We start from the raw sequence: 13,846 nt of genomic DNA, 5'->3' as shown, positions 1-13,846 counted from the left end.
CTAACACTCACCATGGCTTCGGGGCTTCAAGGTGAGGACAGCTTCTTTCTGTGTGGAAACACTGTTCAGTCAAGTCAAAGACAGAACTCAGTGTGAGAAAGAGAAACATTTGCTCTCTGAAGATGGAGCAGCCTACCTATTATTTTCATTACTATAAAGGAAGATCCTAGTCTTTCACCTCATCTCTCCTCTTTTTATTTTTGCTACTTAATCACCATTCTAAAAGGGGCATGTAAATCTGGTCCTAGCCTAGGCTATGAAGAGGGGAAATAATCTCCATTATTTTTAAGGCATACTGCTCTGTATACTATAAGCCCTAGTCAGCCATCACAACATCATTCACCAATAAGAATTGTTGTACTGGCTGTGACTTCTTTTTGTATAGTTTGCAATTTGGTCATTTCAAGCTTACATCCATATCCAGGATCGAGGCATAGGGAAGTACTGCCCATTTTGTTAAGGGATAAAAGAAAGTATTATTTTCTATCTCGCAGTTCATTTCCAAAATAATGTATCGCATCAGCAAGGATGATAATTTGGTAGTATCCATAAAGATATTACATGTGTAAGTGAACTAGAATATCCAGTTAGATTAGCACAGGATATTTCATTCCGGCAATTCTCATGTGTTGGGGCACAAAATCTCATGGGCAGTGGGGAGGTCTACTTCTAGACAGCTTGTGCCTGCCTATGCTCAACTGCTTCTACCCCCTCCACAACAGCTGATTGGCTGTGAGAACAGCTGGGGTGTTGGTCAGAGACATGGCAAACATGGTAAACTCAAAATTTCTCCATAAACCTATTAATAATATTTAATACTTCTTATCTGATCTGCCATGATGAATCTTACATCTCAAACAACTTTACTCTGTACATACTTCTCTTTTCCTCATTCAGATACTCCTTCTCTTAGTTTTCCATCTCAGCTGTTTCTCCGGAGCCTGGGGCTTGAGTGACAAAGACTGGCCAGACTCAACAGAAGCAGCAGCTTACAGTTAAGGAACCACAGAGCATTTATCATGTTGGCTGCCCAGAGAGATGTCTGTTCTAAATTTGTATGTACTGTTTGTTTGATCATTTTGATTAATTCGCCAAGGATACACTACTGCCTCATCCAAGTCAGAAAACTTGCAAGTACTTCCCTTATTCCAATACAACTGGACGATGGATAATGCTGCTAGATGTGACAGCTATTTTTCTTGCAGACATCAGCACCGTAACAAGTAGGAATCATAGATCTAAATAAGGCCATCATTAGAAAACAACGACCTTGTTCATTTGCCCAATGGCCACCAGATGATGAGGTGGGCTGCTCTAGAACCTGCAACCAAGAGGAGCAAGTCCTCTGTCGCAGCAGATGTCTGCACTACGCTTAACTCCATCATCATCCATCGCTGCACCACAATGTGCTAGCACAGCCGTAAGAGAACATGTAATTACCATGGGCTTAATTACTGCTTCTCTGACACGTCACATGGTATTAAGTTGCGACTGCAGGAGATAATAGCTGTCACTGTTCTACAATGGAATAAATCTCTAGAGACGTGCTTACTCTGAGTCAACATGCCTTTAAAATTACTCTAGAACATATAGGAAAGTAACTTCAATTTAATGGAGGAAGACTAGAATCAGTGTAAATGACAGCCTGCAAGAGAAGAGAAAATTAAAGGTGGCAACTCCTAGATCATAAATGTAATGTAGAGTAACACGCAACTTAGCTTACTTATGTTCTAGCATCTCTCATTTGGAACATCATGAATACACACCACCACATACACGCAAGCAATGCTTTTGAGGACCAGGATCTAGGAACAGCCACGAGGATCCATATGTAGCTGGGTCTGGATATCCCACAAGTAGGGGAGAGGCTGCCAGTTTCTGCTCATCTTGATTTCCATAATGAATCAGTAATGGTTGTGAAAGACCCATCTTTTCTTGAAAAAACATATGAAAAATAAGTTTCTCAATTTAACAAGTTTTTCATAGAGAAAAAAAATATTTTTTCTGTAGCACATACAGATGGACAATAAGATTGTATGCAAGAAGTATGAATTACAAAACAAAACCAATCTTCTCAGTATTCATCCTACTTTTCAGAAAGTCTGGAATCCTCATTTTAGAGAGGAGAACCAGATACTACATACCATGTAGAACAGAAAATAAATTTTAGTATAGCTCACAGAAAGAGGGACTATAAATGGCAAAACTGGAAGTTGGATGGATTTATATATATTGTTTTATAAAAAGTTTGAAATAGTATATTGCCAATAAATATCAGCCTAGGCACTGAAATAACACAGGAATAAAAAACCTGGTATTTTTCAACTAAATTAGCAATGTTTATTCCTTAGGACAGCAGAAGATACTTGATAAACATATTAAATTTTATCTTTATAAATAGATCCACATATTTTTTTCTATGTACATGTGTATGGGTCCAGAAAATCATAAACACAATGTATATTGCATGTAAAACTGGGGGAAGTTCAACATATGACAATCCAAATATATGCAGCAGCATCTTTTAACAAGTCAGTCTGAAGAAGCTTGGGATCCTCTAACCTTTGCTAAAAAGGCAGCCAAAACTTTAAGAGAGCCTTTGGTTTTTAGCTACATGTGTCTAAACAAGGCTATGTGATAACCAGAAGTATTTGTGGCCTGAAGTATATTAGTTTATAGTTGCATTGGCACTACTAGTATTATTTTATGGCACTCCAACAACAAAAAAAATTACTCCAAGCGAATCTCTCATTTTCATGCTTTCGCCCTCGCTCATTTCCTTTATTTAAACTCTAAAGCAATGCTTTATTTACATGTTCTCTTCAAAAAAAAATAATCTAGAAGCAGTTAAAACTTCAGTCTGACAGAACACTTGTACTTCACACACTTTCCCATTGTATGTTACAGAATAGTTATACTATTGCTTATGAATTATATGTAGAAGGGAAAAAAAATTAACTTTTTCAAGCTGTGAATTTGGGGAGTGGTTATCTGATTTTAGTTTAAAAAAAAAGAATCAAGGGTATCTCTGTAATCTCCTTCATGTTCTTTAATAAGATCACTTAAGGGGAAAAAATATTTACTCCATCCAATGTTGTACAAACATTATACAGACCATTTCAGTTTGCTCCACTGCGCTTAGGTCATACTTGACAAAGTACAGTCTATAACTAGTATCTTTAATGGAAAGGGAAAAGAACAAAAAGAGAAAATGTGAAAAATAGCCTATTTGTGAGGACAAGAGAACTGGAAGCAATCATAGTAATACTCACTGTCAGAATAACAGATCCCTGCATTTCATTTCCCAAAGCCCAAGACAACATATACCTTACATGGAAACCTGAAACTCAAGTCTACATTTTAGATTGCTGGAACGATAGCGATAGCAAAATTCTACGCATCCTCAGCCAGCTCTGAGAGGAACATGCATTTTTCACAGGCAAATGTACCCATGTGAAGTTGGTCCAGGCTGTTGCTGTGTCTGGCAATGTGCTGGAGGATGCCATTCTGCTACGCATCAGAAGAAAAGATCTAATAACTGAAACCATTACAAAGAAATATTTTTTCAAACCAAATTTGATACATTAGATAAAAGGAAAAAAGCTAAAAACAACAAAAAATGCAGCTATAAATAATAAAGCAGCATGAAAATGAAGAGGTTTTACCAGAGACAAGGCAGTGGGAAATAAAAGATGGAACTCTGGGTCCTTAACTATCCCAGGCAAGCCACATCCCTTTAGACTGTAAACCGTAATTTAAAGCCAGATGTAGTCTTTAGACAGCTGGTGGCCACAACAGACCTTGGGGCGCTCAAATTGTTGTATTTCTCGCTGTTTTGTTAGGGAGAAACCTTCCAAATAAATTCAGCTTCTTCATTTCTTTTGCTGCAGCTGACAAAAAAAGGTGAATCCCAGTGCATTTGCCAAAAGAAACCCCAAAACCAAAACAAATCCCAACTGTATCAAACATCCCACGTGTCAGCACTTATTTTTTGGAGCCATGCACAAATACTAGGCTGCTATCTGTGCCCTGCCCTGAGGGTAAGCTAACTGAACAGGACATGGAAAACCACTGGACATGACAAGAGAAATCACTGAGCTTCACAGATAAGAGGAGCTGACAAACGGGATAATGTTGTGAGGAATGGCTAGAGCTCACAGGTCGTTGTGGAGGAGTTCTGTGAGAAATGGCTGAACTTCATAAATAATCCAAAGTGCATACTGGGGATGCAGAGTCCTAAAATGCTAACAACGCCAAGCTCATCACAACTCTAATACCGTACAAAGCTGAGATTATCTAGGTAACAGGACAAGAAATACAATTTGGGTACCCAGAAATACAAAATTTTGGGTAGTGCCCTTGGGCAGGACAGGTGGAGCTGGACAACAAATCACATCAGTCAGTTTGGACCACACCATGCTAGCCAAACCAGATCTTTCTGTGGTCAGGAGGACCCACTGTTCTCCTTGGCTAACAGAAGAGCACCCAGAGGAACAGACTGAGCATCGCCATGGTAGGATGCATGTGCCAGGCCTGACAGCATCAGCAACTAACCATAGCTTCCTAACAGTATTCAGAAGTATCTTTCAGGCAGGCAGTACATTTAAACAGTCTGCTTATGTTCAGGGATGAGCTATTTAGAGGACTGCTGCTCCTATAAACACTTGTTAAAAATTATATTCATGGAGGACTGATCACCATGAACCACCTTGGCAAACTAGTACAGGTGACGGTTATTGATAAGGAAAGTACCAAAGTAGCTGGAGAAGCAGCTAAATTTATCCATCCTTCTACATCACTTCAGAGGATCCCAATTTACATGCCAAAATTACCAGACAGGCGTTATTTAAAAAACCCCAAAAATATGTAATTTAAAACTTTTACAAAGCAAACTTCCCTACTTGCTATATTCTCACACCATCTTTTCAGCTCAGCTTCTGTCTGTTTCACAGGTTGTGAGCCCTTGAAAATCTGAAGGTCTTCACTGACTTCTTGCAGTTCAATGTACTTGAATAGCTCTTCTAATGAGAAGATTTCAACCTGGAAATGTCTCAGCTAAGGGTGTTTCAAAGAGGAATAAGAACAAGAGTGGTGGATCCTTTCAAAAGAAAAATCATACCAAAGCAGTTCCAAAATTATACAGTAAATAAACTTTATTTCATCTCAGCTCTTGTCAGATTAGTGCTGTCAACAGTCACAGATCAGCATATGATACAGTTACATATTAACTATTTACAATTTACAGTAATGTATTTTTTCTCCAGAAAATATAAGTACAAAAGCTAGGAGTACACAAATGAGGTACTGCAATTTGGATTTATTGTAGGCAAAAGCATATAGAAGTGACCTTTAACAAAGAATCATAAGATCAAATCGGGAGAGAGTAGTCATCAGGAGTGCCTAGTTCATCAGGAAAATCACCTCAACCGCTACCCATCCAAAAATGTATTGCACAATTCATTCAAAAATAAAAAAATAAATAGAAGAAACAAACCATTTATTTCAGCTCTTAAAAAACACCCAGTACAGCCTGTATAGAGATACAGTAGTTGGAAATTCCTTCCTAGGATAAAGTCTTTTCTCTCCTTTAAAAAAATAACCTTTAACACAAAATAGAAGGCAATGTTCAATAGAAGAGAAAAAAGACTCATTACCAGATATCCCCTGATTAGCGTTTCTTGTCAAGGCAGTTTTAACTATATTCACGGTCCAAAGGTGGTGCTGAGTTTTGGTTCTTGCTGTTCCATTTGTGACCTTGAATAATAGCTTTTCTTCTTGTCCCCTCTCAAGGGACAACAGAGATATGAACATATTTCTAAGCAGCAGCGTCATGAGACATTCTCATCACAATTTCTTCAAGATGGTCGTAGCCGTGACTAGAAGAATGGGAAGTTAGAACAAATGAACAAATGTTACATTACTGAGAGCAACTTAGAAGCACTTAATATTAAAATAATAATGACAAAGTTGTTCACTGATAGGAATAGGAGATGGAAGAATTTCAATTAAGTATTTTTTAAGTCTATTAACTGATTTCAAGCAAGCAATTCCATTCCAGTATCTGCAAAACAGTTGATAAACTGTGATGAAAATTAAATAACCTGCAGCATAACAGAACTCTCCCTGGAAATAGTCTACCACATCGCTGCATCTTAATGCAATGAAAAACAGAGTTGTCCTCTCTGCATAAGGCCTGTCCATCAAAAGTGAAATGATGAAGTGAAATTTTGGGGCTAGCAAAAAGCCTCCTCTACCAGGAAAGCATTTATTGCTTTCACAATGAAGTCAGCATCATCTTAATTTCTAAGTTTTATACATGCAAACATATTACCCCATTTGCTGGCTATCTACTGGTGTAAGTCACAAAAATACTTGTGATAAAGTAAGAAACTACAATAATGAGGTCTGAACAGCTTCCATCCATACTAGCTTAAGCATACAAGAGTTAATTGCTGACATAAAGGTCAAAATCAAGCCCTTCTTGTGATATGCTTCAAAAGCAGCTAAGAACATGTGAACCTTTTACACCAGCATTACAGACAGAACGACAAGAATTTAAGTTGCAAACATGTTTTCTGCAATAGTGTTGTAAATAGCTTTGTCCTATCATTACCAACAATTCAATTGTTTTCAACAGAGGGATAGAAAAACCAGCTGCTGATTTTGTCAAGAAATGATCAAGACTAGGAGGCAAACAGTCCAAACTCTACTGCATTTTAAGTGCAATAAAGTGCATCCGCTATTGTATTCAAAGGTTTAAAAGAATACAAAATAAAGTAGATGCCATGACTGTTTGCTAAGATGAATAGGTTTTTTAATTTGAAACAGATATTATTCTGTATTAAAGGCTCTGTTTACACGGCTGCAAGAGAGGAAGATAGCCTATCAACTGTGTTGTGATAATTGGCAATGGAACAGCCTACGTTAATCCAGTCTGCTCCGGCAGCGGCGCAGGCCAACCACTGCATTTCAGCCCACTGACAGCGATTGCTTCACATGAACGGAATCAATTCCTGGCACTGTGCAAAGCTTTTCAGCTGGCAGAGGAGGAAAAGGAAAGCTGGGCTGAGCATATCCTATAGAATTAATCTGAAGAGTTTATTAAATCTCATACACCAGTAATGACTTAAATTGTAAAGTAGTGTAGGAAGTTTTAGCTGTGCCCTTCCATATCCTACTCCTCTCTCAACCACCACTGCTTGTGTGTTGCTTTCTTAGCTTGGCTGGTCTGATGCAATCTGCATCTTTAGGCACAAGCAGATTCTTAATGGAAGCAGCTTAATAAAGCCTGAAAAAAGGCACAATAAACTGAGAGAGTAAAGCTCGCCAAATTGTTCTGCCTGGTTTCTCTGCTCTAGCTTCTCTTGATACCAAGCCAGAGCTCTGATTCAGAAAGGTACTGATGCTTAAATGCAATCATATCCTAATTCCTCTACAGAGAATATTTAATCAATCTTCTTTAAAATAAACCATTCTCATATTTGTAAGGTGTAATAATTCACTTCAAGCAGTACAGTATGTCTCCCATAAATCTGACTTATTTGCCTGTTCAAAAAACGAGCTCAGAATGTGAATAAAGACAAAACAAATCCAAGTGCAATAAAATTTAACGTTACATATTAATTGATTTAAAATCTGATTTGTTTTTTCTACAACTGAGATTTCTGTAGCTCAATCAACATTGCAGGTTATGCTTATAACTCAAAAAGATTAGTTTTGAATCAGTATTTACCATTTTCAAACTTGGCTTTGGAAAGCAAGACATGATTAAGAGTAGAACAAAGTTTATGACAGACATACAGAAAAAAAAATTGATTTTTTTTTAAACGAACAAAAGCAGGCAAGAAAAAAAACGCAGAATGATTAATCTCATACTACTGGTTTCATCTTTAAATAAAACAAATATTTATTAGGCTTCACTCACCCACATGCTAACTAAGCACAGGCTGATGGGATATTCAGAAGATACCACTGCGAGGTGAGGCAAACTACAAAGCCAGGAAGAAAACAGCTTATTGGACCACTTGTTAATAGTGCAGATAAGAACTCTGTGGACATCTACTGCTTATGGATGAGATTGCTGCAGTTAGATCACAGTAACTATATAGTAAAAGCTAGATTAGCGAAGGAGACACATTTATCTAGCATATGCTTATTGACCTAAGAATTAGTTGAAAGTTTTCAGAAACCTGTTAAATATATGCCCATTAAGAGGGTAATAATTACTGACAGCTACTTAGTACTACACACACTTATTCTTTTCCAGTAACACAGTTAATTAACAACTCACACATCAAAATTAGCTATAGATGTTTTGGCCATAAACCAAAATACAGAAACAACTAAGCTTTATGTTAAAAATGCACATTTATGTTGTAGTTCAGAACTTTATTGCTCGTAAGATCCAAATACTGGATATTTTCAAATACCAGCATTGTAAATGTCAATAACTAAAAGCCAAAAAACCAAGCATATTTATTGACAGAATAATTTATGAAGACCCCTCCAACTTTTTAGTCCTAAACAGAATTACAAAGGAATCACCCCTAAAATAATTTGTGCTTCAGGAAACTAACTTAGTTAAATTTGCAATGAAGAAAAAAATTACTACATCCTTGATAACATGCCCCAATATTTGAGTTTCCATTAGATGAGTTTCCATTAGATGTCTAATTTAATCTCTTTGAGGATTTGGAAAGGAGAAAATTATTGAGTATATCTAAGCCAACAAATGACCGCTATATGAAATGAAAGAATTTTTTGATTTTTTGAAGCTCTTTGAATGATGAAATCCTTAACAATCAAAGCACTTTTTTTTTTTTTTTACAGCCTGTAAAAAAAAAAACTTACTGTGTGTTCTAGCCAAAATTTAATACCAAGGACCTAAACTTGTTGGATGAATTCAAGATAAAGTTTCACTTGGTATCAGAAGTTGTGAATGTCTGTTTTAGGAAGACCAGGTTTTAAGTATCAAAAGGCTGAAGGGACTGCAAAATAAGGTCCATCTCTCTACCTTCATTTTTGGCCAAAAGAGAACTCAAAATGTTTCCTAAACATTACTCTAGCTTGCCAAAACAAACAAACAAACAAAAAGCGTCAACTTTCTACTTGAAGGTCAGAGAGAAAAAATCATGTTTGGGATGCACAATACTTATAGGAGTTGCAGTATTATCAGCATTTATATAATTCTAAAAGTATCTTAAATATTTAAGATAGCAAGACACTCTCAAACCTACTAAGTGCACCGGAAAATGTTGAAGTATTTAACACTTTCCTCAGATTTGATATTTCAAGTAGATGAAATGGTAGAAGTTTTTTTTGAAGTTTATTTCAATGGATCAACAGGACTTCACTGCAACTACTTCAAATGACATGTAAAAATGTTCAAAATTTTATTTTATTCTGTCTCTGGAAGTGCTAAATAAATATTTATGCAAGGCCAGTGAGAAAAACAGAATGCAATTCTTCCTCTCACTCTAATTCCTAAACATTTTACTAAGCTGACCCACAAAGAAAGGGATCACAGTATTGACTCCAGATATGATGTACAGAAAACTATTACTGCAGTTTTTCTCTTAATAAAAAATAGCTCCAATACATAAAATAGTAACTGTAATACCAAAGAAATGCTTATGCTCATATATTCTTCTTCTCTTTTGTGTCTGCTTCTCAAACTCAAATTCACCTTTCTGGTAAATAGATCAGCTGGTAAATACCAGGCAATAATAAAAAGTGTCACATAATAAGAAGTGTATTGAAACTGGGGTAAAAACCAAACAAACGAACCCGAAGTGAAGGGCTTAAGACTCTTATTTTTGACCTGACCTGACCCAGAGTGAACCTGACATATTTTGATGTTTTTTCAGTACAAAACTAAAGCAGGCTCTTAAAAAAAAACAAAAAAACCAAACAAAAAAAACCCCCCACAAACACGAGAACAAAACAAAACCATCCAAACAAAACCACAATCTTGTTAGGATACTCACTTAAGATAAAAATGTACATATCCCACTTGAAACACACATATCCCAGCTGACTGAGATAGTTTACTATTCTACAAGCAAAATGACTACTGTTTTTGACAGATATTTCATCCCAGGGCTGAAGAATGTCTCCTGACACTATTTTTCATGAAAACTGGTATGACTCCACAGAAACTTCTGAATTTAAGAAACCTGAATTTTCTGTCAGATTACTTGATTAGAAAATTCATCTGCAGAATAGTAGTGATGACTGACCTTGCTTTGTTCTGCTGTAGCCATAGCTATCGGAAATATGGCTTAACCGATGATGAGAAATACTAGTTAAGAAAATATGCTTGCTTTTTTCCTCACTTTTGCTATAAACTCAAACCTACAGCTGGAATTTGACATCCATTGAAGAAGAGGGAAGGAGGGAGAAAAGTTCTCTTGAATGCGGACAAAGGGAAAAGGAGACTTTAAAGAAAGTTTCCAATTCCTTATTCTTGCAAGCTGATCTCTTGCATAAACTTGGTTTACTGATATAACTTACCAATGGTCGAGCATCTTCTCGTTCTAGTATCTTCTGAGTCTGATCTGCTGGGAACTTCAGCACTGTTGTTATAACCTTGGCCATCGTCTAAAAAGGAACAGGTCACCCATAAGTAATTTCATATGCACTAAAATGCTTCGTAACATTTTAAAATGCATCCCATTTAAGAATACTGAGTATTATTTTTAGTAATGTCAATGGAAAACATAGTGAAATGAGTAAGATACAACTACTTGTTTACACTGTATATGTGACATGTTATGTGGATGATAGGAAAACCATGAAGGGTCTTCATTTCACATTGTCAAAAACTTGCTACTGTAATACAGTGTGAACTCTATTGTTACAATTACTGCCCTTACCACATTTGATCTTCACGTGGCCTTTCTGGAAAGCACATTTCAAGTGAAAACTACAACAGCATGGCGACTGAGAGAGTTCTTATTGCTTCAACTATACTCATATCATCCAAATATTTTGTAAAGAAACAAAACACTGAGAAAGCAGATGGAAATGTCAGATGTGGAACTCCAGTTGTGTAAATATTTTCAGCAGGTATACAGTAACCCCATACTTAAATAGCTATAATTTTGACACCCTCAGACCGAAGATGTAAGAATAACAAAGCTCTGTGCAAAATAGGCAACAATTTTTTCCATTTTATAAACAGATGAGTGGGAAACTCCAAAAAGCACAAAACAAGGTCCAGGTGACTTTCACAAGAAAGGTCAAAGTGAGAGCTGCAGTGCAGCTCAAACAGAAGGTAACTGCTACAAATGCAGTAACTGCTGCTCTTAAAGAATGTGGATAAGATTGCTGCTCTCAGTGTCTACTGTTGATTACCAGTCTCACATGTGGAATGAAGAGGGAGGCTGCGGCAACAAAGCAGTTGCAGGACAAAAAGGGCTGCAGTTAAAAGTAAGAGGAGAAGGTCTAATTTGCAACAATTTTTTCAGTATATAACTTAGCTACGGATAGAAACAGAAAGAAAGCAAATCAAACCAAGCCCTGTTGAACACTTTCAGCTCAAAAAGCTTAGTATTAACATATTACTAGTTCCTGTAATCAAGAAGTGCCTCTACTGCAGTTCCCACAGATACAAAGGAACGTGCTCAATGCCACAACCACCACACTTCTCTAGTTTCTTTTTGCCAAAGTCCTCACCACAGTTACTTAGGACTAAAGATTTGAAATTGAGCTTATAATCTATTCAAACTCATTGTAATAGTCCTATCAAGAAAGCCCCCTCTTTGTTTTCTACAGGACACAAGGGTATGTAAATTTTAAAGAAAAATCTACAAACACTGTGAATACTCCATGAAAGCATAGATAGTTATGTGCCAACTTAAATAGGGGCTATCTAAAACCTTCTTTCTTGAAAATGTCCATTTTGTAATTTCTCACTAGCAATGCACTAAAGCCATCTCCAAGTTCTCGAGGCCACAAGGGAGATTTGGAAGCAGAATTATTCTACACTATTCACAGTTGCACATTTATCACAGACATACAAAACTCAGACTGATTGTTTGTTGCTGTTACTGAAGCAATCAACTGCAAATTTCAGTACATCACTGTTAAAAAGGAAAAAAAGCCCTCAAAATTTTATAATACAAAGTTTTGAGGCATGTATAGTACTGTTTTGAAGATCAGTTAAGAAATAGCCTTAATGAGTGCAAAAGAGGTTTCAAATGAGGTTTTCTTGAATGCAAATTTGCTATGTGTATCAGCTATTTGCAACGGTCATCTCCAGCTGTCTCAAGACTTGCTTGAAGCTGAAACTTGCTGGCATCTTTTTTAGCATTTTCACTTGTCTAAGTCCCTCACAATTCAAAATCATAAAATCCAGTAATGTGCGTATTTTTCTTTAACAATTTCAGTTGTTTGTTTTTAAAGTAGGAGAGCCGTCTAATGAGTCACAGGCTTGTGAACAGAAGGTACCTAGTGATTCTGGGGTTTTTGGATCAGGGATTTGTATTTTTAATAAAAAAGGAATTAATATCAAAGTGAAAAATGGGATAAAAAGAGAGAGAAAGAGGAAACCTATAAGGACAAGATGTCCTGTACAGACCAAGTTCTCTTCTGTACAGAGCACAATGAGAACAAAGCTAATTAACATAGAAATCTACATAAAACCTCTTTGTTTAATAGTAGTCCAAGTTGAAAGCAGGGCAACAAAGAATGGAAGAACTCCAGGAAGGAGAGGAAAAAAAAAAAAAAAAGAAAAAAATTCATCCACATAGCATTTATCATCCAAGAAAAATGTTTGTGTTATGACATACCTCTTTTGACCTGGTCAGTCTCTAAGCATCAGTATGCTTACAAGCTAGTAAAATTCCAACTTAGGAATGATTTCACAAGCTTGCAGCAAACCACAAGCAGCCTACTGTGCAGTTTTTCACTTCTTTTCAGAGTAAATTAATACTCTAAAGTATACCGATTTGGGAGCCCTATAAAACATCTTTAAGCAACAATTAAAGAGATATTTTACCATCTTCAGAGCTACTATCAAACTACTATTTAATCCAACTGTGACTTACCAAGATGACATCAAAATAACACTTGCGATAATACTGCACATACCAGTTTTCACAGTACTTTAAGCTTGACCGACAACAGGACTTTTGTTAGTAAAACCGTACGCATCTATAAAGGTTTTTGTCTTCACAGGTACATTGGTGAGAGATGTGACAACACCCCTTCTCCTGCCAGTCATCTTGGCATGTTGACAAAGTTTTTAATGGATGGATCATGTCTCTTTGGAAAAAAAATTTGAAAGCCTACCAAATCCTGTGTCAGCAATAAACAGCATTTAATGAATCACAAACACATGGCATTTCCAACCTATAAAGCAAGGATGTTAAACCGTATTCTAACTTGAATCCAATGTCATCATTCCATACCTTTGTCTCACGACCCATCATATATTCAAAGAGCACTTTCCTCAAGTATTCAAACTCAGTAGGCTCCCCAAAGAGGGAAACGTCAGTATGGTGAAGATTATTATCTGTGCAAACAAAAATAAGAGAATACTTATACTGTGAGTCACTCATATGAGTCTAAGTTTCTGAGGGGCAACCTCACTGCTCTCTACAGCTTCCTGAGGAGGGGAAGTGGAGAGGGAGCTGCTGATCTCCCTCATACCAGGACGTGTGGGAATGGCTCAAAGCTGTGTCTGTCAGTGGAGGTTTGGACTTGACATCAGGAAACATTTTTTTACTGAAATTTTATTTTATTTATTACTGTGTCCGAGCAGGAGATCTTGCAAACAAGAAGAGTAAAAGCCCAGACATGTAACACAAGAAAAACCTGTAAAATCTAATATTTGTATTGTTAA

At 36.6% G+C, this 13,846-nt stretch overlaps 1 protein-coding gene across 1 annotated transcript in view; it reads right to left on the bottom strand.

Moving 5' to 3' along the window:
• Positions 1–5,126: 5,126 nt before the first annotated feature.
• The window catches only part of LOC104471648 (golgin subfamily A member 4-like), a gene marked incomplete at its 5' end in the record, with an annotated part of 40,555 nt that continues 31,835 nt past the window's right edge, over positions 5,127–13,846 (bottom strand). The window contains 4 exon segments of the mRNA XM_010087047.1: positions 5,127–5,876; positions 7,925–7,988; positions 10,513–10,599; positions 13,413–13,516. Of these exon segments, the coding sequence (XP_010085349.1) occupies positions 7,959–7,988; positions 10,513–10,599; positions 13,413–13,516 (221 nt within the window).

This window comes from Pterocles gutturalis, unplaced genomic scaffold (assembly GCF_000699245.1).
Source record: "Pterocles gutturalis isolate BGI_N339 unplaced genomic scaffold, ASM69924v1 scaffold38971, whole genome shotgun sequence".
Taxonomy (NCBI): domain Eukaryota; kingdom Metazoa; phylum Chordata; class Aves; order Pterocliformes; family Pteroclidae; genus Pterocles; species Pterocles gutturalis.
The sequence above is the reverse complement of the archived record's forward strand: the minus strand, read 5'-3'. Positions and strand labels throughout refer to the sequence as shown.